At 42.4% G+C, this 26,805-nt stretch overlaps 1 protein-coding gene across 1 annotated transcript in view; it reads left to right on the top strand.

Annotated features, from left to right (window-relative positions):
• Window positions 1-26,805, top strand: part of ABCC4 (ATP binding cassette subfamily C member 4 (PEL blood group)) — a 257,587-nt gene that overhangs the window by 148,834 nt on the left and 81,948 nt on the right. Inside the window, exon 20 of the mRNA XM_075563536.1 lies at window positions 21,640-21,719. Within this exon, the coding sequence (XP_075419651.1) occupies window positions 21,640-21,719 (80 nt within the window). The remainder of the gene's footprint in view (window positions 1-21,639; window positions 21,720-26,805) is intronic.

Below are 26,805 nucleotides of genomic sequence, written 5' to 3'. Positions count from 1 at the left end.
TTCTATATTATTTCAAAACTGCGTGATACCTCTCTGAATGAGAAGCAGCAGGACCTTTTGTAGTCACAAAAGTAGTGCCTTCAGTGGTTTAAATAATATTCCTGAAGGAGAAAGTGTCTTCCTTGATTGGGGCCCAACAGGAGTTTTCCCGAAGAGGGGGGACCATGCCTTCGTGCTGTGTGAGAAAACCTCTGATAGCAATGCTCTATTTGTTGGTGGAAGTTCTTCCCAGGGTGACTTAAGAGCGAGCAACATGGTTGGTCAAATCCTTGATATGTGTTGTAGTAAAAGCAGTTGCTCCTTAGTCTGGTGCTTCCAGTTCCAACTGTGAGTCTTCACTTCTTGCTGAAGGAGTGAGGGACCAGGGCAGGTCACTGGATGGGATGAGCGCTTTGACAGAAACTGTCTCCGCTTATTCCGTGCCTATCTCGAGTGACACACATGCCATCCTCTGCAGAGCAAGCCACGGGGAGTATGTGGTGCCTGTGGACCTTCACTAGCGGCCCCTTCTCGGTTTCATCTTTAAGGAAGTAGGTGGTATTCCAACATCAGGTTTTTTGGAATTGCATGGTTCACTTGGAACAATGTTTGCTGGTTGACTTCTTGGAAACCAAGCTCCTGGGCGTGACTCACTGCGTCTTGAGATGCTTCATTTTCCCTCCTTCTCTCCTCGGAACCTCAAATGTGGCCCCTCTCCTTAGATGAGCTGCTAGAAAGGAGTTGCTCCCATGCGAGGGGAAATTTATGAGCTCAGAGGCCTCTGACACTCCTGGGTTTCTCAAGGTTGAGAGACGCATTTTGGTGGAGGAACCTGTGGATGCTACATATCCTGTCCTAGCTTTCCGCTCTGATTCGGGCTGCCGTTCCTTTTCAGAAAGAAAATTACTCAGTGCTCCCCTGGCCATTGTTCGGACTCCAGGATAAAGTATCGGTATCTGCTTTGATAGCCTCCAAGGAGCATCCCAGTACACTCTAGGGGGCCAGTAACACTGCTCCAAGTAACTAAGAATACAACCTGGAGGGAAAAAATTAAAACTCACGGAGGTACCCTTAGCGGACACTGTGTGCCAGACCTCGCCCCACAAGTGCTACTGAATGGCTAAGTGAGAGTTGCCTATCTTTTTTAAAAACAGAACTTCCGTTCTCAATAAGAAAAATCTTCGTTGTTGCTATTTGTCGTTGCGTTGTCACAATTCACGGTTCTATTTATCACAGAACAAAACTTTGTGAGGCCCTGCATCATCTTCCCGATTGTTGGGATTTGAGTCCATTGTAGTGATCTTTGTATCCAAGCATTTCACTGAAAGTTTCCTGATTTTGATCGACCTTCTTCTTTACCAATCATGATGTCCTTTTCCATCAGCTGGTCTTTGCTGATGACGTGTCCACAGTGAGCAGGCCTGCGTCCCACCGTTCTGGCCTGGCATCCTGGTTGTACTTCTGAGACTATACTCTGGTGAGCGCACAATATTCAAGAAAACCCTTGATATCTTCTAAATATGTGTGAATTTAACGTACCAGCTTACTATTTAATAAATTTTATTTTAAACTCTAGAGAATCGCGATTTACTGATAATTTAAAGGTGTATTAGGTTTTGCTTTTCGTTCAACATTTCTTAATGCGTGGGTTGAAATTTAACTAGAGAAAGCACAAAACTGCTTCATGACTTGATTAGAACTTTTTTAGTCCTGGAAACTAACTGGGCGTCTTTTTTAATGTTATTTTTCTCTTCCTGCGGCTCATTGTTGTTCATTTGTTCCTTTTTTTTTTTGATAACTGCTGTTTACAAGCATAAAGCTGCAGTTACACATAATGCGAGTAGTTTCATCTTTAAATTTTAAATTTTAATAAATTTTAAAGCCTAATCAAAGATAAGTCACCATATTTTCTCACACTGGATTTCAAAATGCCAGCAACTTTTTCCATTTGCGTATGGGTCTTATTAGGATTTTGCCTGATCCATTTATTATGCTTGGTAAAGCAGAGGGGCCGAGGAGGTCCCTCGATGAGAGGGACTGATAGCAGTGGCTACAACAATGGGCCCAAACAAATTGTGAGGCTGGTATAGCACAGAGCATCTACTTTTCTGTTGTGTGTAAGTCTGCTATGAATCGACATTGACTCAGTGGATCCTAACAGCAGGAATGAAAACACCCACCACCCCAGTACATATACACCAACACACCAAACCACACTCACACACACACACACACACACACACACACATATTCTCTCACTCACACCCTTGCTAGAAGCATCCTTTTCTTTGCTTCCCACCTTCGAGCACCATACTTTTCTGCCTTCTAAGTTTCTTCTTGGAAGATGAGTGTGTTTGTAAATCCTGTCCTAGAGTTTTCCATCCAGGGCATTGTCCTTAAGATTAACCCTCCTCCATCTCCACTGATCCAACTATACACTCACCTTTGCTCTTCCTGCCAATGGATGAATGTTTTAGAAGTACTAAGAACATTTTTTGTCTTCCTCCATTTAGATCTATTATTGCTGTGTCCTTTTTGTGGGAAGAGAGGTTCCATTACTGGGTCCTTCATGTACCACAGTAAACAATGGTGATTGGTTCTTTCAAAAGCTTCGGAATCGTGCCTTTGGGCGTTGATTATCAACTTAGGTATAAACTGGTGTTCGGATGAGGCCCTTTCATGATTTGAAAGCTTCGAGATTAGTAGCCTTTGATGAATCAGTAGTTGCTTTGATTTTACTGTGTCATCCCCTAGGGTGGAATATGATGTATATTGATCCTTTACATTTTAGTGTGAATGATTTTGAAGGTGTGGTGAAGTCGGCAGGGCCATTGACGGTGCGAATCATTTTGAGAAAAGGAACTTGGTGGTGCTTTTTCTCGTGGTACACCGTGGTTCTCCTTTTCATCACCCCCGTTGTGCTTACCCAACGGCAGTGGTTGTTATTTGTTTCCTCCAGCATCATTCTGTGCCGCCAGCAGACATGTTGAAGAAGACATGAAGAAGAATGTTCAGAGTAAATGAGCACGGAAAAGCATGTCTGCTGGTGGCCCAGGATGATGCTGGAGGAAACAAATAGTAACAACCATCTTCCAACGGTTGTCAAGGGAGCCGGTGTTCTACTAGGAGTAGACCCAGGGCACACATACGCCATAGAAGTGGCTTATGTGATTGATGATGGTGGCTGGCTTGTCCAAAGCAGGTAGGTAGGTAGCACCATCTGGCCAGTTGGGAGCACAGATGAGGGTTGATGTTGCAGGTTTGAAAGGGAGGCTGGCCCCTCAGATAGGACTTGTGTGGTGAAGTCTTGAGGAGACAGAATTCTTTCTTTGGGAGCCCTCAGCTTTGTGCTCGTAAGGCCTTCAGCTGATGGAGGCCCACCTACCTTACCCATGGCAGGTGCACAGGTTACTGCTCCATTACCTAATTGCCCTGGTCAGATTGGCCTGTCACACTAAGCACCCCATCTAAAAATAGAAAGCTCTCCTGTTGGGGTGCCAAGTGGGATCCAGCAGGTTCCCACACTGTCACTACGCTCTTATCTCTGACCAGACAGGACAGAAAGGCCTGGGTGTCTCTTTAGTGGTAACCCCTAAGGGAGCTGAGCCTGTGTTTGGAATTAAATTCACATAATGAGGCCACGGGAAGATGGGTGTGACAGAGGGAATTTGGACTAATGGAGACCTGTAAAGTCTGAAGCCTTGAGTCCATAAATCATAAAGTTGCTTCAAGCACTAATCATTAAGTAGCAGGGAGTGTGCTAGGTCCCCAGGAACGGTTGGGCAACCAGGTCCTGAAAACTAAGCAGCCTGTGTAGGACCAGAGCATGGAGTGTGAGTTTCTTTGCTGTCTGTGTCCTCATGTCACCTTTGCATGACACACACACACACACCTTTTAAAAATCCTAGTCCTCAAATCCCAAACCCATCGCTAGTCAAGTAGATGCCTACTTAGAGAACCGCACCGTGGGGTTTTCATTTTTATGGGAACCGATAGTTCCTCTTTCTCTTTTGGACCAGACGGTTTCAAACTGCTAACTTTTTGTTCAGCAGCCGAGCGCTTTGTGCATGGTGCCACCAGGACGCACACCTTTTTAGAGCCTACTCTTCAAAATTAGATCAAATGCAAACTCAAGATTTATTGACAGCTCCTTAACTCCTTTCCATTTCCTTTTGGCAGGCTTGGCCAAAGAAGCCTTTCTGCAGTTGTAAATTAATTTAGGTTGTAAGCACCCCAACTTGAATTTTGTTACACGCTGGCCGTTTAGATAAATGGATATTATAATCTCAGCACTTTTCTGCCCAACCCTACTGTGCCAATTTGCAGAAGTCTGGGAACGTGATTATATTCTGTCAGTTTGGGGCTTGGGCGAAGAAGAAGAGGACAAAAAGGGCGTATATTCTTGTTTGTATTTATCAGACACTGGCGGGGCCGCTGGGAAATGCCATATGGCAGTTTACATGGATAAATACGCATGAAAAGAGATAAGAGTCCCCAGGACGTTTCTTTGTGGAAACATCGTTGAGCCTGGCCAGATCTGTAATTGTCAGCTGTGTTGGAGATACGTTTTCCAATGATTCCCCCCCTTAAACTCACCATTTCCTACAGAATACAGTCTATTTTTAATGACTTCATTGATTTGATGATTGGCTTACAATGTCCTTTATTTCCTGAAGAAATGTTTCATTCCTGTTAGGACTTAATGCAAATAAATCTTACTTTTTGGTACCACTTTGATAGACTGTAAAACTGCTTATATTTGCAGGAAAATTTGTTTTGCTGCCATATGTTTACATATAGATTCAGTGTGACTCCCCCCGAAGCTCCGTCTCCAAATCATTCTATGTCATAGATTAACTGTGAAATAGGGGCATTCCGGGCTGCTATCAGTGTCTACTATTCAAGCAGAACGTGTGTGTGTACACACACACACACACACACACAATGTGGGCTTTATCTCGGGAATCAGAAATATAGATTTAATAATCATAATTACATATTTTAAAGAATTTGAAAAATAATAGCTATATCTCCTGTTCTCTGTTATGGACTGCATGTGAATTTAATATTGTACACCCAACAGACCCATTGAAGATAGATCATTTTCCTATCGCCCCATTTGTGATCCAAGGTCAAAGTGCACTTTGCCAGTAAGTTTGCTGTGACATTTTTTCATGCCAACAATGTTTCATGTATTTTCCTTTGATCAATGTGGTTTTTTTTAAAGTTGATTCATTTTGCTCATCTTTAAAGATGTTTTGAAGTGTTTCTCCCTTTCTAAGACTATTGCTTAGTTCATTTTGTCATCTTCCGTACAGGGAAACAAGTTATTTTTATTTATTTTAAGTTTATTTTCAAATGTATAGTCAAACTACCATCACCATGACACTTAATGCCCTGAGACTAGGATTTCCATCTGTGAAATGGAGGCCAAGAGCGCCACCCTCAGCAGTGTAGCGTCGCCAAGCCCGCTTGCTTCCAGCTACCTCTGCAAGCCCTACTTCAGATTTGAACCCACAATGAGGTGCAGCAATCGATCATCTTAATAAGAACCGCGTATAAAGCGTGCATCTTGTGCTAATGTTGAGTGGAAAAGAGAAGGAATAACGCAAATAGAGATCCGTGTCATTTTGAGAACGATGAAGTATTCCTTGATTCTCCAATGGGAGAAATGAACATGTGGAACTTCTCCAGAGATGCATGAACATGATCAGCCAAAGTTAAAATGGGTGTCTGGATGTTTCACAGGGAAGTTTTGCTACAAAAAGCGAAACTACACCTACTCATTTTTACTCTCCAGGACTCTGGTAGGATAATGGGGCTATACATTGGACTGCTAACCACAAGGCCAGCAGTTCGAAACTACTTGCTGTTCCGCACCGGAAAGATGTGGATTTCTGCTCCGGGAAGAGAGTTTAAAGTCTCAGATACCCATAGGGCCATCTCTGTCTTCCAGGGTCCATAAGAGTCAGAATCCCCTGGATGGCGTGTGCTTGGGTTGGTTTGAAGACAGAGTTGACATACCGCATGGGGTTTCCAAGACTGTAACTCTTCACAGAAGCAGACTGTCTGCCATAGCTTTCTCTCCTGGAGTGACTGCCCTTTGAGTAACAGTGGCGAGCTGAACAACTGCGCCACCAAATGCGCCTTTTCCAATATTAAAAATTAATACACAACCTTGCCATAGAGTTAATTCTGTATTGTAAAAGCCCAATATTGGATGTGTGAGGCTATAATATTCCCGGGAGCAGAGATCTTCATCTTCCCCCATGGACTGGTTGACTGGTGGGTTTGAACTTCAGACCTTGCTAACTTGACAGCACCTAGGAGCTCCCTTTTTGTTACAAACAATACTTAATGCATAGAAACCAAATTTATAAGGTTGGTGCAGGAAACCAAAAGATATTGAGCGGGATTTTGTTCAGTGGATGAAGAAAAGTGTTTGCACCCTTATTTTCCTGGGGCTGGAATTATAATATTCAGTCTTTCACTACTTTCCTTGCTTTGTGTGACGAACCGTCTTGGGTAATTGTGGCCAGATGTCCAGCTCGTTCCTTTTGCAACCCTGAAGGAAAAGCTACGGAGCGCCCGTGAGCACTGGGCGAGCTAGCAAGGGACCTGGACGGGCCCACGTGTATGGAGCAGCTGAGCACATTCTTCATTGTGCAACCGAGCAAGAAAAGAATATCACACACACAGGTTTGGTGTGTTTCTATGGGAGAACAAAAGAGTTTCGATTCTTTCACTTAGAGTTTAGCCTAACCATTGTGTGGCAGTGGAGGTTTAATGAATCATTGTTTAACCAAGATACAGCCAAGCATTTGCCCATTAATTAGGCGACAATAGGTAGGTCATTCTACTCTGACAGACCCTTATTTGACTGTGATTAATTGGTGTTCAATTGCTGTGTAATTCCCTTCGATAAAAATCCACGAGCCGTTTGTGTTCTGATTAAGTTATTTGATGTAGCACGCACCATGCTGACACAGTGAGCTCAGACCTATCATGTTCCTGACAGGCCACTTAGAGCTGGGGTTACCCAAAGGTGCTTACGTATTAAAAAGAAATTCCCTACAGAATCTGGACTCTATCTCATTTTAGTATATAGAAATTACATGACCCCTCAGGCTATAAGCCTAAGTCAATAATGCGTATGCTTTTCGATGTTGAAATTCACTTTCAGTACTTTATGGGACTGTGGCAAATGGTTTAAACAGCTGCGTTAAAGATTTGGACATTTGCCTTCAATTGACCATTGAAACGTGGCAACACAGAGTGCGGGGAGAAAAGCCATTCTTCTCACGTTTGGGTTGGGAATCGCTTGTCCTTGTGGTATTGCTGACACCAGAGGTGATGGGCATCCTAACGCCGCGGCTCTCAACCTTCCTAATGCCACGACCCGCTAGTGCAGGTCCTCATGTGGTGGAGACCCAACCATAGAATTATTATAGTTGCTACTTCATCACTGGCATTTTGCTACTGTTATGAATTGGGCTGCCTCTGTGAAAGGACCACAGGTTGAGAGCCGCTGTGGGAATTGGAGTCCTGGAGGGAATAACCTCGTGGGGGGTGGGGGGAGGCATGAAAACAGACAGGTACTTCAGAGAGAGGTCATCTGTCCCAGAAACCATCATATGTGAATATTTCAAGAAGAGCGCAGGTCAAAATGTTCGATGCTGCAGAGAAAGGGGAAAGAATGCAGATGGGGGCCAAGCAAGGTAGTCAGTTTTTCAGTGAATGTCATGGCCTGATGAAGAGCAGTAAACAGGCAGTATGTGTCTTCGGCTTGAATAATAACAGTTATTTCCATATTTCCAGTTCTCACAGATGTTATTTCAACCTGTAACAGAAATAATGCAGTAGGTGAACATGATTCCCACCCCCCCAATGTGCTTTGATGGCCTGCTTCTCCCTCTGCTCCCCAGTGAAGGTCCAAGCCTTCACATTTCAACCCAGCCAGTTTTGTGTAACATTCGTTGGCAGTTGCCAGATATTTAAATGATGCGTTGGAGATAGAATTGGCGATCATATCTGCGTGTTGGTTGAACCTTTTCCAGCACACCTTGGGTTACTTTGCATAGGGTGGGTAGTGGGCGGGCCCATTGTCTTCAAGTTCAGTCACGCTCTTACACCAAATGTTTTGCTGTCCTATTTCTGAGCATGTTGGAGAACGAAAGCGTTGATCTCGCGTGCTGAATGGTAATTTGCTAGGTCGCGGAGTGGATGCTGGCTTTTGTGGAAGCGCATTTTTGTTGTTTGTTGGTTTGTTTCTGAGGTGATACTGCTGCCACCTTCCTGGAGCATATGCTGGAGGCGAGATGCTGGATAGTCTAGTTCCCTTGCTTTCCCTTCAACTACTCAATCTTGGGGAGATATCCCATGAAGACTGTGCTGGCTTTGACCATGAAAATCCGTGGAGGTTTACTGGACAGAAAGAACAGCCCTTGGTCAGAGTTCTCTCTCTGTCTCTCTCTCTCTCTCTCTCTCTCTCTTTTTTCAAACCTTTTCCCCAGAGTTGTCTCCTTGGCAACTCACACCATCCCCACCACCACAAAGGTGGCATATCTCTTTGGGATTAGAATGAAGCTGTTGTCTTTAGAGTCAGACATTGTTAACTAGGGTCCTGTGGCCCCTTCATTTCCTTTTGGTCGTGGCTTAGGAATCCCCCTAGATCATATGCCTAATTGTTGCGGGCCATTTCCCACTGGAAAGACTCCATAGCTGTCATTAGACACAGTGTTTAAGAACTACCATCTCCTGAATTTCTTGTAACTGACTCGTGGTCTGCACACTTCCCTGATCAGTTAGGAGACGGACCAGCCTCTTGCTTGGATCGTGAGATCCATGGATATAGCAGTTCAATGTAAAATAATGAGGATCATCTCACCAGCCTTAGCAATGCACTTCTGGCTGTAATCGCAAAGTGGTTTCCTGGGGCAGTGTGTAAGGTGTATCTACTTCAAGATTAATTCCCCACGCTGCCTCACGGAAATAAGTGGCTTTCCCTGCCCAGGGTCACACAACATGCTGGGACCTGGGAAGGGATGGAAATCAAGCCTCTACCCTTTCCTAATCACTTATGCCTTTTGTTTAGACCATATGCTCTCGTTCTTTCTCTCACTTGTTCATTTGCAAATATAGTTATTCAGTCTCTAGTAATTTGTGGAATTTAATTCTGAGGTTGGGTGATTTTCAATATTTTACTTTAATTATGGTTAGGCAGAAGAGGATTCCTGTGAAAGGCTTCTAGCCAGAAGTGATTTTCAGATAATTTCCCAGCCACTACAGCCGCCATTACCAATCTGTCAGTTTGTCCAACTGTAGTGACTTGTGCCTGGAAATGATGTCCCTGGTCAGATGCCACCAGGGTGACCCCTGCTGGAGAGGCTTCAGTGGAACTTACAGAACAAGACATTCACCATAAGACAAGCCTCTAACTAGCCACCTCAGACAATTAGCCGTGAGTGAGGACTCCTAGATTGGGACACACTCAAATACACATTGATCACAACCCTGGATTCAAGCATACCCCTCAGTCATGAGCACAGCACAAGACTAGGCAGCGGCCACTCAGTGGAACCAACTTGAATGTAACTGACAGTAATAGTAATGGCAGGCATTAGCCCATCAGACTGGGCCCCGACCATCAGCAGTTTGACACACCATAGTAGTTCATACCAGCCCGATTTATAACTTTATTTATTAGTCCATCCTCATTATCAAATATTTTATAGAAACTTTAAATGAGACCTAGTGAAGCCACACTGTCTGTAGAAGCTTGGGTGTGAGTGTTGGCTCACTTACTTTAGAGACACGTGTGCCTGGGTTAACATGGGTTCTTGCGTCCCTATAAAGTATGACATCACTCATACTTGTGAGGTAATGGATATGCTCTGCTGCTCCAATTTTGGCATTTTCTTGCTACCGAAAGCCCCACAGAATAGCATCATTGTACTCTGAGACACATGAGATTTCCATAAGTTGCAATCAGTTGAAGCCACCTTTAAACAAACAAACAAGCAAACAAAAAACCCCATCTCGATAGTGGTAGTTTAGAGAGGCCGGAAAGCCATGCAAGGGTGAATGCACCCAGCCATGATCTTAGAGCTCTGCTATGTGGTGAAAGCATGTTGGGCCTGGGGAAGTTCGTCTGTGTGCACATGCACCTCGCCAGAATTTATACTTGTTGGCCACCTGTGGCACTCATCCGATTCTACCCAGCCCATGCCGTTCACACGGCACCTTCTCCTCGCTCCAATGGGGCAGCACCTCAGTTAGTTACTCCTTACGTGGCTTTGGAAATGCAGGCATAGAATTAGGCCCCTTGCTGACTAAAGGCAATTTTCCCTGAAGGATCTTCAACGCACCATCTTTTGCTGGCCCTCACCTCATGCCCTTTCCTTTAACTAGGCCAATATGATGTTTTCAGCCCTCCCATAATCTCATCCATCCACCTGCACAAATGTGACCCATTTCTTCCCGACAACCAATTTCCTGCTCCTTTTCCAACCTCTCAAGCCATGCTTCTGCCATGAGACCTTTTTAGGCTGACCCTGTGTAGCCCCATAACCACCGGTAACACTCCCCAGTGACTCCTGTACTTTCCGGACAACCTGGTTTGCTGGCACTGTCATCTCTCAGGGAAGAAAGGACTCCCTGACTGAGAATGCAGAAGCCTAACCACTAGACCACCAGGTGGCATCGTAGTTACATGTGGGGCTGCTAACCACAAAGTTAGCAGTTTGAAGCCACCAGCTGCTCTGCAGGAAGAAGAGGAAGCTTTCTATGGCCTTAAAGAGTTACAGTTTCAGGAACGCACGGGAACTGTTAGCCCTGCCCTATAGGGTCCTTATGAGTTGGCATCAACTTGATGGCAACGGTTTTCGTTTTTAGTTTATCTACCAGAGGGCTTTGAAAAAAAGTTTACAGAAAAGGGAATTAAAAGATAATTGAATTCTCTCACAAACTTTAAAATGTCTTCTATTTATATGTATTCTCTTTAACTGCCATCTATATGAGAATATAAAATGCCTAGCTAGATGACAACAAGATGGGCCATAGTTTAAATCTTTGCTGGGGAAGTGGTAGAGCGGTGTCAATGGTGTTTTCTCTGATTGGGGAGTGTGAGGGAAAAGGTACAAAGTAAGAGGAAATTCTGACCTAGAAGAAGAACTCACAGCAGGATGAAGAGATTGTCCTTTTTCCTGAAGACATTTTGTCCTAGAAACATCATCTGGCTTGGACATTCTCACCTGGATTCTCCTGCAGGGTGGAGGCAGGTTGATGAGAAACACCTCATTACCAAAGGTAATAAATAGTACATGGGTGTGTTTGTGCGTGAATGCACGCGGGTGTGCATACACACTTACTTTTTGAATTCGTGCTCCAGTGTGTCGTGTCAAGTCATTATACCATGGGACAGTTACTGTCCCATAGGGTTTTCCAGGCTATCATATTTACAGGAGCAGATTGGCAATAAAGTTCTCTCGGTGAGTTTTAACCTGTGATCTCTCTGTATCTGAGTACTGAGCATTGTGTCTCAAGGACTCCTTATGGAAAAGGAACCAACAGCTGTCACTACACTATCCTTCCTTACCTTTGGAGTAACCAGGAATAAATAATCCTTGAGGAGCGCTGTAATAGGGGAGCTGATCCTGTCTGTCAGTCTGTCATAGTGGGGTACTTTTCCTGTTTCTATGATGTGCCAGAAGCTGTGCTACTGCTGTATCAAATTCCAGGTTCCACCCAAAGACAAATAGGAAGAAAGTTCTGGAGCTTACTTCAGATAACCATCCAAGGAAAACCCTGTGAGCATTGTCCCATAGAATGCTGGAAGGTCAGCCTAGCGTCAGCTATGAGACTTCCCGCTACAATGTGAATGCCCCCGTATCTGAACCCACCCCCCACCAAAGGTTAGGGAGCACTCCAAAAGAACATGAAATATCCCCCTAGAAGAATTTATTTCTAAAGATGGCATTGAATCTGCAGCTCCAGGAGAGGGACATATCTGAGCGGAGCACACGGTTGCTGATGAAGGGGGAGGAGGAGAGAGTGGAGCACACCAGGTCTTGAGGACGGTGTCCTCAATTAGAGCAGCCAGTCAACAGAGAGGACCACGTGGCAAGGGTGTGGTGCCCCAACAGACTCGAGTGGAAAACACTCCTAAAGGCCAATAAATGATCCTGGAATTAACTACAAGCTTTTCTTGTTGTGTTTTTTCCCCCCATTGGTTTGTTGTTGTATATTGTTGGTTGGTTTTTCTCTGTCTTGTTTTTGTGCATGTTAGTCTCTCTGCAGGTCTGTCTAAATAAGATAGACTGGATGAACAATTGAGAGGAGCAAACATCGGGACCACATTTCCGGGGGAACATGAGAAAGGGGAGGTGGGGAGAAAGGAAGTGGTGTTAACAAACCTAGGGACAAGGAAACAACAAGTGATCCAAATTGGTGTTGAGGAGGGTGTGGGGAGCCTGGTAGGGTGTGATCCATGATAATGTAACAGAGGCTTTTCTGAAACCCTGCTGGGGACTTAGCATGATAGTGGGACAGGAGGAAATTAAAGGGAAATAGAAGAAAGAGCTGGGAGGCAAAGTGCATTTATAGATGTCTAGATAAAGACATGTGTATATATTTAAATATATTTATATATGAGGATGGGGAAATAGATCTATGCATTAATTTATAGGTTTAGTATTAAGGTAGCAGAAGGACATTGGGTCTCCACTCAAGTACTCCCTCAATGCAAGAATACTATCTTCTATTTGTCATTTTTTCTACATCAGGTATAAAATGAAGCACCTGTTGACTAGAGGTTTATAATCTGGATGTGAATTTGAGACCAATACACCTGAAAAGTAGTTAAACCAGTAGATACCCTATAAAATGATAAAGCCTGAGAATATATCCTGACCCAAGAAACAGGTTGAAATCATCACTCCTCAAACAAAATACCAGAAAAATTATCACAAAACATGAAGATTCTCCCATGTGGACTTCCCTGCTAGATGGCTGCTTGTTTAACTTCAAGCCTTTAAGATCCCAGGTGCTATATCTTTTAATAGCCGGGCTTTCTTCACATTTGCTTATGCATCCATCTTGTCTTTAGTGATCGTGGAAGGTGAGTGTCATACACTGTCACATTATTAGAACCAACTGTTTGTGTCCTGAGGTAAGATTTAAGTAGAGTCCAAAGTCCATAGAGAAATTACCTCCCTATATATTTATATAATTACATATATTGGACAGTCTCTCAGAGAAGGACCACAAGGAAGGGATGATCTATCCAGGGAACAGTAGAGCACTGAAGAAACACATAACTATCCTCTAGTTCTTTAATATTTCCTCCACGTCTTAGTTTTACCTCATTAACTTTGTTAGATGTGCATATGTTCAATTAATGTAATTAAATTTGTTTGATGCATGAAACTGAAGATACTTAGACCCTTTAGACCTAGTAATGGGAGCAATGATTCCTTGATGGTATGGAAAATGGGGAAGGATTTAGGAGTAAGGGCGGAAAAGTCAAGAAAGCACTTTGTATCTTCTAGAGTTCACCATTACTAAAACCTTAGACCTGGTTTGTTACTTAAAGGAAATCAGGATTTAAATAAATCATTTTATATGAAAAGTGCAGAAATGCTGGTCAATTTTAAAAGCAATAGGTAATTAAGTTGAAACTTCCTTGAAAATGTTCACGTTGACTATGTGGAGTAGGTCTTAAGGTACAATATGAGATGTTAGGGTGTGCTCTTGTGGGCACATTTCAAAGGAGTCTTTTCAGTTTAGATATATCGCGGATAAACTTTTAAAACACAGAAGAGGTCAGCCAGTAGTGACCACATTGCGTCTGTTTCTATTGATGGAAATAACTAGAGAAGACACATTTACGGATACAAATAAATTAGTGTTTGCCTAGGGCTGCAAGTGGTACTGGGGAGATGCTATATTTGTCTCTAAGGATGTTAATGAGGATATTAATGATTTGTGGTTGTGGTTGCATCACTCATTCAAGTTATTAAAAATGGTGGTGTATGAGCCAACAGGCAGCATATGTATATCTGCAACTGCACCTGTGATTGGTTATCCAGTGCCAACAGGGTATTCTCAATCAGACTTAACTGTCTAGACTGTTATGTAAATCTCAGTTTTTCTTACTTTTCCTTTGTATTGTGTGTTATCAGACAAGATGATTATTTCAGAAACATGGGACGTGCTGAGATGGCTGCAGTGCAGCAGTGATGATGCACTTTTCCTTTTTTAAATCAGGGACTCCTACAACCGTTACCACAATCCACACATAGATCAATTGTCTAAAGCACATTTGTACATTCATTGCCCTCATCAGTCTCAAAACATTTGCTCTCCACCTAAACCCCTGGCATCGGGTCCTCATTTTTTCCCCTCCATCCCTCATAAACCCTTAATAATTTTTAAATTGATGCCATATCTTTTGATAGCCGGGCACCATCAGTTTTCTTTGCCACATTTGCTTATATACCCATTTGTCTTCAGTGATCATGTCAGGGAGGTTAGCACACGATGGTATGATTTTTTTGTTCTTTGATGCCTGATAACTGATCCCTGTAGCAGATGGTATACTTTTTTATTCAAGGTTGATATTTCTGTACATTCCTGAAACAATGTTTATGTTTTTGTGTACTTGAAAAGGCAGGCAGTATTTTCACAAAGTTCAATTGTACAGTGATATGAAATAAATGAAGGCCATTTATGGTCACAAAAAATTTTGAAGACAAAAAAATTGTTGGTGCATGGTATGTAAAATGTGCCTTCTGAAAAAACCATAATGTGTAAATATATTTCTTTTTTTTTTTTCGTTTTTTTTATTCAACAAAAATGTGTTGAGTCCTGGGCCCCTGCCTCAACCTTCAGTAAATATATTTCTATTTTTACTTTAAAAAGAAAGTGGAATTCAAACTAGGCATGAAAACTTTGTTTTAAGTTGTGCTCATGGAGTTCCAATGCGTTGGAATTGAACAAATGCTTTTGGTTATAAGTGGGTTTTTTAAAAAAATAAAACACAAAACCTCAAAGATGGGGAAGTGACTGTATTCTGGAGATGACTGATTGCTGATTAGATTCTGGAAACAGTTCTTGAAATGCAAGCACTTATGAATTTGCATTTGGGCAAGGAACTAGGGCAAGTATGTCTTTCATGATGTTCTTGGAGACAACATAGGGTAAGTCCACCCAAGCCGTCAGGAGGTCCCCGGTTGGTTGTGTGATGGTATGAGCATTAATGGAGTCTCTTCTCTCAGTTTTCCTCTCTAACCCACCCCCCCTCCCACTTTAATTTTTAAAACCAACCCCATCCTTAGTCTATGTAGAACAAGAAGGACATAGAGAAAAAGATAAAAGATTGTCTGTATTACATTACAGCCGTCCTTTAATGGTACAAGCAGTTGAGCTGATTGGTTCCACTCTAATGAAAAGGTTGACTGTTCAACCCCTCCCACCATTGCTTCCCAAAGACCATGGAGCATTTCTTTGCTCTGATTTCCATGAGTTAGATGAGACTTAACAGCAACTGTTTTTTTTAAATCATTTTACTGGGAGCCCTTACAAATATTATAACAATCCATGGATCACACATAATTGTATAATTGCTTCCCCCATTAGTTTCAAAACATTTTCTTTCTTCTTGAACTCTGATATCAGCTCCCGTTGATCCCCTCCTTCTCCCCCCTACCCACCAGGAACCCTTATTTTTATTTCTTAATTAATTTTCATCTAACGATTCTGTTTTTCATCATTTGTTGGGGCCTCGTATAACTCATCACAGTTCATACATCGACTGAATCAGGCATGTTTGTACATACGTTGTCTTCATTCTTTTCTAGACATTTACTTTCTTTTAAGCCTTGTTATCAATTACTCTCCCCCCTTCCCTCGCCACCCCCATAACCCCTTGATAGATTGTACATTGTTAGCATTTTCATCTCTCACTGACCGCTGTCTACCTTCCCACTTGTTTTCTGGTGTTCTTCCTCCTGTAGAGGGATGTATGGTTATTTGTCGATCATTGCGATTCTTTCTCCCTTTCTCTCCCCTTCTACCCTACTGGTCTCACTATTTTCACTCCTGTTCCTGGATTCTGTGTTCCATGAGCTCCCATTTATTATGTATACCCGTGTACATGTTCCGGTCTAGTCTGAATTGAGAAGCAGCACTGGGAGCATGGTAGTGGGGGGTGAGGAAGCGACAAGGAATCAGAGGAATGTAGTGTGTTTTGTCGAAGCTTTACTGCACCCTGGTTGACTGTTCCCTTCCCTGTGGCCCCTCTGCGGGGGGTGGTTCCACTCTACAGGAGGGCTTTGGATCCCCGCTCCAGCCCCCCCTGGTTCTCAACAATATGTTTTTGTTCTTTATGTGTCTGCTGATGCCTTTTACCTGGTCCCTCTGACTCCTCATGATCACACCTGAGGGGTGCTTCTGCCATGTGGACTTGTTGCTTCACTGCTGAATGGCGGCTTGTGTAATGTGAAGCCTTTCCGGCCCCAAACACTGCCTTTAAATAGCGGGGAACCTTTATTTGTAGGTTAAATATTATTTATTTAATTTTGCTGTATCCTATACCATCCAGTGTATCTGTTCACCTGCAATTCTGCTATCAATTCCCCTCAAGTGGGGTGATACAGTCATCATTGCTATCGGTCCCGCCCCCCCCTTCCCCCTTCCTGTACCCTCAGGGAATCATTACTTCCTGACATACTCTGTGCATGCATGTTGGCTTTCATGCAACGACCGATCCGAATTATACCATTTGAACATAGGCATTTGTAACAAAAAGAATGTGGTAAAATCAAAACCATAATAGCAAGGGGAGGAAATATTAGAGAACTAGAGGGTAGTGATGTGTTCCATCGGTGCTGCACTGCACCCTGGATGTGTCATCCCTTCTGTGTGGCCCTACTGTGAGGGACTGATTATCTTACAGGTGGGGTTGGGGTCTCCACTCTACGTCACATTGATTGCTTGTTTTTAAACTTCTGATACTTTTCCTCTTGACACTTCACGATCACACAGGCTGCTGTGCTTCTTCCTTGTGGGTTTTGATGTATCCCTGCTAGATGACTGCTTGTTTAACTTCAAGCCCTTAAGAAATATATAAAGATCGGTGTATTTGTCTAGGTAGGTAGGTAGGTAGGTAGGTAGGTAGGTAGGTAGGTAGGTAGGTAGGTAGGTGGATGGATGATGGATGGATGGATGCATGGATGGATGGATAGATAGATAGATAGATAGATAGATAGATAGATAGATAGATAGATAGATAGATAGAAAGAACGAGCAAGGAAGCAGATGAACTTTGGGCCTCTACTTAAGTCTTACCTCAGTACCAGAACGGTTTGTTTTAATAATGTGGCAATGTATCATACTCACCTTCCTGACATGATAGCTGAAGACAAAATGGGAACATAAACAAATGTGGTAAAGCAAGCTGATGGCTATTAAAAGATAAAGTGTCTGAGTTCTTAAAGCAAATGTTATTTTGTAGGCTCTTTTCACATTTTTGCCTTGTTTCTTGCTTTTGCTAAATAACATCACAAATTTAATGTCTTTCATAAACATTCATGGAGCTTGAATCAAAATATCCTTTAAACCACAATTTAAAAAGAGCATCTTACTGTGTTTTGGGTGAAGATTTACACAGCAGTATAGGTTCTCATTCAGTAATCTTCCCAAATTTGTTCAGTAACTTCTGTGACCTTCTCTACAACACATAAACGCTCTCAGTATTTCTGTTCTGGTAGTTCTGTTTGCATTTATCTAGTTTCCCTGCCCTGTTTTAAAGAAATGGGTAACCGTTTAGGGTCCTGCAGATGATTTTTCAAAATCAGGACTTTAGTCATGGCTGTGATATTTACTTTGTGAGCCAGTCTTTAATTTAGCTGTAAGTGGCATTGGGAGTGGGGGCTAGTTTGGGTTCAAAGTTTTCAGAGTATCTCAGGGAGTAATAGTCTTAGAGGATCCTCGAGCTTCTAACCAGTGTGGTAAACCTGTTCGCTTTTATTTTTGCCCCCCTTAGGATTTGAAGTTCTGTTTCACATTTTCTCCCATTGTGCCAGGTTCCCTTTATTAATAGCTCTGATCAGAATGATTTGCTCTGAGGGTATCTGGGCTCCATCCAGTTCTGGTCGCAGGGTAGATGAAGCCATGGCTTGTAAAGATTATGTAGATTAGTGGCTTCTTTTTCTTTTGAGCAGGATGAGGCGAGTTGCATCTTACTTAGGGGGTTCCTAAGAAGCTTTTAACTCTCCAGACATCAGTCACCAACTTACGATGTGGCACATACGTTTGTGAACTGTATCATGACACCAGACTGTGATCTGAATCCTTCATACCCGGAAAGGCAATTCTGTGAGGTTTTTGCTCATGTCCAAAAAGTATCTGTAACTGTGCTTTATTATAGGAGACGGCTTCCAACAGCTCATGAAAAATTTCTGTTTTCTTTCTATTCTAATTTCCACAAGATTTTTGTAGCCCGCTCACATGTATCTTTCGATACATGCATGGGTAGACACACGTGAGAAATTAAAATATAAGGAAATTTTCGCATAAACTTTTGGAGACTGCTTGATCAATACCTGTCCACATACATTTGGGGAATTGGTCTTGCTGTTATTTAAAAATTATATACACCCAGCAGTTACTAAAAGTTCCTTTTTCAGTGATAAAAAAGAACCACTCCTTGTTGGTTATACTGAACTGTTCCCCCCAATATTTTTTGTGATCCTGAAGGAATATGATGGGGATTTTCATTGGACAAACCCCGAGGTGTGATTTGCTGCCCTAGAAATTATCATAGCTATTACTGTGGTGAGGGCTTTGCGGTTGGATACATGCAGTGCAGAACACAGATACAGTGTCCCATCACCCTACTTCTGGCGTTATTGACGTTAGTCTTGGACACCAGGCATTGACAGATACCTTTACCTTCTGAGACCCAGACCTTGACCTTGACATACACAAAACAACGGATAAGACATAGCCCCATGTTGTATAAAGGAAAATTGAAGTATGATGGGTTTTTTTCCTTGTGAGACGTCTGGGAAGGGTATGATGAGCTCTCGTATTTGAAGACATGAAGGGCTGCCATGGCAAGAGAAATGAGATGCCCTCCTCGTGGCTTTGAGGACTGAATGAGTAGCAAGCATTGGTTTGGTTTCATGTAAGAAAGCCCTTTCTGACAAAATATGCTGAAAACGGATTGGGGTCCTGTCTCCCCCACCCCCACTTCTCCCCCCTCCCCTGGAAAAAGTGAGTCCCCTTCCTTCCATATCCCTGGAGATACTCAGGCAGAAGGCGGAGCCAACCGTCACTTGGATGAAGGGACATAGTATGTGCATGAAGGGGGCTTCCTCATAGGGATTTTATTTGGAGACCTTTGAGAAAACTTTATGTCTGTGAGGCCTTGAACTTGAAATCACAACCCAGAATATACCAATTAAAAGAAAATCCAGATGAAAATATTTTGAAAACACCGCTCATTCTCCTAAACATTTCTTAGAAACAAGCAAATCATGATTGAACCTGCTAATCTCACATTTTCATTGGTGAATTGAAATGCAGCCTTTTGACAGTTTTTGACACTTAGCTAATTATTGCAGAAGTTGTATGGGAAGATCTTTTTCTCAGGCTGCGTGTGTGTACGCGTGCGCACATGCGTGTTTTCCTTATGTTTTCTGCAGTTTGCCCGCCAGAAGGCTCTTAGATCTTGAGACTGCACATCTGGCAAATGGTAAAGGGATGGTTTTCACATACTGTTTGTCTTTGTGTAGGCTTTTCACTTAAAAACGAAAATCAGCTATTACTTTCCACAGTTAAAAAGCTAAACTGTACCAGTGTGTTTGGAATGTTTTTGAAAACTGTATTTGTTGTACATACTTTTCGTTGAAGAAATAAGCATTTGAATCATCCCTTTAACTTTTCTTCTTATATTTTTGCCTAATAATTTTAAACATGTGTTTTTGTTATTTTGGTATCGATACTTTGAGAATTAAGTAAAAATGGGATCTGATAGCTCACAAAATATCTATGACCATGTGGAAAATTGCCCGTCTGATTTTAATGCTCCTAACACAAGTGATTAAATAATTACCTGACCTCTTGCCCTTGTATGGTCTGGGGACCGGTGGAAATAGCATCATCTGGAAGTCTGGTAGAAATGCAGAATCTTAAGCTCTGTCCCAGAGCTACTGAATCACAACCTGGGTTTTTAACAAGTTGAACTTTCTACAAGAGATGATAGAATATTCCAGGTGGAATGATGCAGAACCTACAGTTTTTAATCATCATTTATTTTTTATTCATTCAATCCTCTCTCTCTCTCTCTCTCTCTCTCTCTCTCTCTCTCTCTCTCTCTCTCTCTCCACATGTTACAAACCTGGAATTGAGACTGAGTTATTCATAGTCCATTAAATAATAACATAAGGTAGATATAGATAGATAGATACCTAGATAGACAGATAGATAGATATTATTAGTGGCTTTGATGCCAGAGATGACTAACAGACAGATCCTGGAGTCTCTATTTCCCAAGACGGAGTCTGGGAGATTGAGGTCCAGCTCATGACAGCATAGCTCATCCAAGAGGCCACCTCTCTCCATTCCTGTGTTGCCCTGCCTGGAAAAGTTAGGCGATATTGCCAAGACCAGTGTTTCCCACCCTCTCATCATTGCCTGTCTAGTTGTGGGTTGGCATGAAGGGGCGCACTAGGAAGTCACTTCCCGTAAGCATTATCAAGAGCGCAAGCGCAATCTCCCCATCCCATGGGCAGTGTGGCATCCTGCAGCATCAGGTAGAAAAGAGGTTCTGAGAACTAGACAAGCTCACTTTCCATGTTCTGCCAAGCTCAAAATAGGCTGAGATTGGTTTTATAAGGATAAGTTCATTTTTTAAAGAAATGCTTTGAAAGAATGGGTATCTCTTAGAAACCGGATTTGCTGTTCCACATCTGAAGTGATGATGCTCTCCCTCTTTCTTGGATTCGACTCTAGATGAGATAAAAATCAATGCTGAGAAGTGCTATTTGAACATTAAGGGATGGTCTGAATTTCTGTTTTCTCATCGCTTCCATCTTTCCTGGGGGTTTTAAGTGGCTGCCCCAATTTTAAACAGCTCAGGGTATCATGGTTTATACCCATAATAAGCCTACAACTTAAAAATGACAAGACTTTGAGTCTTCCCAAAGCATGAGGTTCCATAATGCATGCTAGGAATTTTTTTGAAAACAATCAATTATATTTCCTTAAAAATTACGAAGCAAAATTGACTCTGATAACTGATGCAACATATTAAGCAAGTGGGAGTCTTGTATGTACTTTGTAAGTGTCCATCCACCCATTGAACAGCCCTAGGGTGGATCTCAAAAGGGCCCATTGTAAGTTCAACCTCTCCCTGCGCTGTCACAATCCCCCCCCCCCCCCGCCTTCTAAAAAATCAAAGCCAAATTTCATGTTCCCCACCCACTGAATTTGGTGGTATTTTTTATTCTCTTTAGGTGCCATCGGCTTATTTCATATGAATACCCCACATATTAAATACATATGCATTTAAAATATTGTTTCGATTTGTTTGTGAATTGTTTCTCTCAAAGGGTCTGTCTGGGGAAATGAGTAATTCTTCTTATTCCATTCTTGCAGGAAGAATTTTAAATCGTTTCTCCAAAGACATTGGGCATATGGATGACTTGCTACCCCTCACAGTCCTAGATTTCATCCAGGTAAAGTCACCTCAGCTACCTTCCATCATAAAACATTGAAGTTCTCAATTTTTTCCCCCCGGTCTCCCTGAGGCCTTTCCATGGGTGGTGGGTGAGAAGCCTTTCTGCCTACTGATGTGGATGCGTAATTTTACCTTAAGGAAAGGCCATGTTTGTAAGAGAAGGGTGTGGTGATTCGGAGCTAAGTTAACATGAGTAATACCTACTGTGTAGGAGTGACTACACAGCCTGATCAGTGTTTTCCTTCGAAGCAGGGACATGCTCTTGGACTGCCTCCCAGGGTTGTGGCATGGATTCTGCTTTACTGCGAACACATTGCATAATGTAGAAACAATCACCTCTCACGGAAAGATAGCATTGTATTACCACAAAGGACAAATATTTACTGCACCAGGTTTTTTTTTTAAGGGGGGGCGGGTGTGCGTGCGTATGTGTGTGTGTGTGTGTGTGTGTGTGTGTGTGTGTGTGTGTGTGTGTGTGTGTGTGAAACCCGGTGTGGTTACAGACAAAAGAAAAGATTAGCGTTAAGAAATTGAAAATAATACTTTGTGTTAACAAGGACAATAGAGAGCAGTTATTGGAGATGCAAAGCATTTAAAGGCAAGCATGTGGAAGCCAATAGCAAGAGGACAGGATCAAAGTCTCCACAAATGTTGGTTGTATTTTTTTCCAGGCCGTTTTCCTTTTCATGGGATGATTGTTCTAAGTCTTTAAGCTGTCTCTTTTTTAAAAAAGAAAGAAAGAAAAACTAAACTAAAATAGAAAACCAACAATCCCACAGAAATCCATGAAGCGTTCATTTTGTCTATGAACATGAGGTTCTAAGAAGTACTGTTGGCTCATGTCAGCTCTCATCTCATTCAGAACTGTTGCTCGTGGGGATTTTTGTACCCCCACCCCCCCCTCCTCACCCATGCAGTTTCACTCTCGACTTCAGTGGTACAAGCTGGGGGACTTTCTTCTTCTCTAAATGTGTCTGTTGGAAACTAGACCCATCCACCCCAAGTTTGACATCTTTTTACATTCCAACTGCCTTGAATGCCAGTTTATTGTAGTCTAATTATGAATGAATTTTGAAGGCCAGAAAGTGGGGCTGTAATTATGGCTTCCTAAACGGATGGCTCCTTTTTTGGTGTTTGTTGTTTTAAGACTGAAATCTTCTTGAAGTCAAAGCTGAGGATTGCCTCTGGAGCGTGTGTCGTAAAAGGAGCCAACACAATTTGAAAATGAGCTCCATCTGAGAAAATCAGTAATAGGCTTGACATGATTACCGACATTCCTGATGGTCACTCAGAAGTGCTTTAGTCACTGGCTGCAAACAGTGCAGCAGCCCACGGCAGCCGCTGTTGGCCAGCGTGTGACATGATCACAGTCAGCGTATTTTGACTGTAAGCGGGGTTGTTTACCGCAAGTCTTTAGTTTTCCTTCCGCGAACATTCCTTGTGGAGGGGCGCTGCTCAGGGTTTGCCACTATGTGTCATTTATTGACACCCTGGAAGCAATCTGGCACTGGAATGTGGTTTCATTCTGTCCAAGAAAGCCAGGGACTTCTGGTACAAGTTGTGGCTAATGATTTTCAGAGGCTGGGGCAGTGTGTTGTGTCTGTGCACATTCGGCAGAGGTCGAGGTGCCAAGGGCACCTGGCCCACTGCATATCTAGCAAATCGTGGACACAGCCAATTGGGACCCCTCGTGTGTCTGCATGGAGTATGCCTGGAGGACAGGTGGGTGAGACTCAGTTTTAGCTGAAAGCAGTAGCCGAAGGCGGCCAGACAATTTTCGTTTTGCTGTCCTATGGTTTAACCAGAAACACAAGCCTTTCTTTCTTCTTTTTTTAATCCGCCTATTTAATCTTAGACTGATTGTTTTGTACTAGGAGTCCCAATTAGAGAGTGTCTTGGATTTTCAGTAGCAAAGGTACATCTAGGTGCCCTCCCAGAGGACTTTTCTATAAACTGATAACTCCGCCATCCAGTATGATAAAGACCTATTGTCACTTGGTTTGTTTGCAGGTGTCTTTAATAAGGCTTCCCGTAATCCCTTCAGGAAGGAATTTTTTCTCTTTTAAAAATAGCATTAGCTAAATATAAAAGCTCTGATCCCTGCCATTGTCGCTGGTTCTTTGAGGGATGGTTCCCAACATGCATTGTTGAAATGGTTGTCAGGAGGAATCAAGTGAGCCTCTGCAAACACTGCCGTAACTGGTTCCTCTGACTGTGCCGAAGCGTTTCTGGGGAGGATTTGCATGCGGTGAGAGGGCTTTAGAATGAGGTATCACTGGGATCACTTGACGTGGTTTGGCCTGTTGGTATATTATCAAGCAAAGATTTCTATTCAGTCCTCCGAAATGGCTTTAACCTGCCCTCCAAGGCCAGCAAAAATCTACATGTGAATTGGGGTTGTTGTTGTTGTTGTTATTGTAAAAGTTGGCGATCACTCTCTCGGGATGAAATCAACCCCAGCGGTGTTTTGGAACTTCTAATGGGATCATGTTAACTTAAAATAAACACTGCGATGGCAAGCACATTGAATGAAAACGAATTTTCCAAATCAAATACACCGTATTCAATTCATTTTCCCCATCAACTAAATGTTTAAAAACCTGTTAGTTGTAACTGCAATCTTGTGGAAATTAATTAGAAACCTATTAACTCTGCTAGCTGAGCCGAATAAAGGGGGAGGGGTGCTCGTGCTATTTCTAAACAGGCTCCTGAGTCAAAGCACAGCAAGGTCAAAATGACAGTCAGCTGGACTCACTTTGTGGCTTTCCTTACGGAGTTGATCTAGTTGGTTGGTTTCCTGACGTGGCATGTGTGTGTGGTGGTGAATGGGTGTTTTGGCTTTTTAGATGAAGTTTTTGTTTTTTTTAAATCTACTTCCACTTAATCTTCGAAAGCAAAATTTTAAAATTAGGTACCAGTCACCAACCATTCAAGTAGTATGAGTATAATTCACGGGAACATTAGCATCTTCTCAGCTGCATAGGAATCTGCAACACAAGGGCTTTTCTGACCTTGTGTTCCTCTTAGCAAAGCTTGCAGAAGACGCTCTGTGTCTCCCGCTGCTGACATTGGGAGACCAGACACTCTGTTCTCACAGGATCTCTGAGTAGGGAGAAGGGCAGCTCACTTCTGACTTAACTGGGAGGTTGGCTGTTTGAGTCCAACAGTGGCATCCAGAAAGACCTGGGTGACCTGTTTCCAAAGACGCAGCCAGTACAAAACCCACAAGGAGCCCCGTTCTCATGTGTTTGTCATGAGCACCCGTCGCTCTGGTGGCATGATGGCCATTGTGAGTTGCTTGCTTAAACATGTCTCGTCAGATTCTGTGGTCAAAAAAACAGAGCAGAGAAACTCACACCAAGCCCGTCCTTCCAAGCTTATCTTCACCGAAACATTTGGGTTTTAAAGAGGTTGCAAGCAGCCTCCTCTTGGTTTGTTTGTTTTGTCAATTTAAGTGAAAACCGCGCATCCTCTATTCTACTGAGCCAGAAAGAATTGGGAGAGAAGTCTACTAAAAAACTAGAATGTAATTCTAAATCCAAAGCCCTTTTGAGTGGGAAGCTATGTTTCCAGACTGTGGTATTGGTATTGCTTCCTGTTGAAGGTAGGCATGTGATAAGGTCTTTCTGGAGCATTACAGTCTCAAAGCTTTGGAAATAGATGCTGTATCGACATCCCTATGAATTTTTTAGTCAAAAGCTTGCATATTTGATTGATTTATGCAAGTCAGAAAACAAGTCAGGTGGAGAATTTCTTGCTTTATGGATCAAGTTACTGAGATAAAGAAATTTTGTTTCGTGTCGATAGGATCAGGTATCAGACATCAAAGAACAAAATATATAAACCCCTTTGTGGGGGACAGACAACAGAAAAAAAAGTGGGTGAAGGGAGACATCGGACAGTGTAAGGCATGAAAAAGTAATCATTTATAAATTGTCAAGAGTTTGTGAGGGAGGGAGGATGGAAGTGGGAGGGGGAAAATGAGGAGCTGTAAGTATGGATTGTGATGCGAATTGTACAAGCCCCCAATAAAATGATTTTTGTAATAAATCATTTTATTGGGGGATTTTACAGCTCTTATACCAATTCGTACATCAATTGTATCAAGCACATTTGCACATAATTTGCCATCATTATTTCCAAAACATTTTCTTTCTCCTTGAGCTCTTGGTAAGAGGTCCTCTTTTTTTCCCTCCCTCCCCGCATATTCTTAATTTTTTTCTTGTAACACATTATTGAAGTAGTCATTTTTGGTCAAAGACTCTGTGAAGCATATTTTAATGTTTTGATGTAAGTTAGCTGTCTTTCTTATAAGTTGGATCAATCTCCTCTTTCACCAGCATTAGATCATAGTGATCATTTCTGCATATGCCTATCAACATTAAGTATGCTCCTTTGACATTCTAGTCAAATAAGTATAAGCATTAGTTTCTTCTACTGTAAAGTGACATCTTTCCCATAGGTTTGATGTCATTATCAGTGAACTCAGATGAGTAAAGGTGATTCAAGAGGTATAAATCTCTGCACACGTCCCAGCTATTCATAGCTTTCAGTTCCTTTAGAAAATTCAGTGCCTTTAGTTTACCACCAAAGATGTTTTTGTTTGTTTTAAAAAGGCTGTGATTTTCCCAAGTCTCCAATCTCCCTTTGTAGAAGAAACAAACACGAACACATCCCAGAGTGAATGTCGTCTGTGCCACTGTTTGCTGGTGACTTCCCTGCCTTCGGAGAGCTTGAAGTGACATTATAAATACATGTTCTAAGTTTTGAAAAAAATGACTTTTGTTCGTTTTAGTACGCGTTTCCCCCACATAAAAGGTTCCCATTTGACAATTTCTTTACAAAAAGAAATTTTGTTTAAACTCCAAGTAGATTAATTGGCCAGACTGATAGAGGTATTTGCCTTTGTATAGGAGTTGTGCTTGTATAAACATTTGTGGGCTGTGGCTTGCTATTTTGAATAGCGAGATATTCAACCCTATGCTAATGGACAAGTGACACTGCTAATTTTGAAAATGTGTGTAATTCACCGCTGCCCTCCACGTGAGTGAGAAATACAGGGGCCTGTGGGGTGGGGCTTGATG

This window comes from Tenrec ecaudatus, chromosome 11 (genome assembly GCF_050624435.1).
Source record: "Tenrec ecaudatus isolate mTenEca1 chromosome 11, mTenEca1.hap1, whole genome shotgun sequence".
In the NCBI taxonomy this organism is placed as follows: domain Eukaryota; kingdom Metazoa; phylum Chordata; class Mammalia; order Afrosoricida; family Tenrecidae; genus Tenrec; species Tenrec ecaudatus.
The sequence above is the reverse complement of the archived record's forward strand: the minus strand, read 5'-3'. Positions and strand labels throughout refer to the sequence as shown.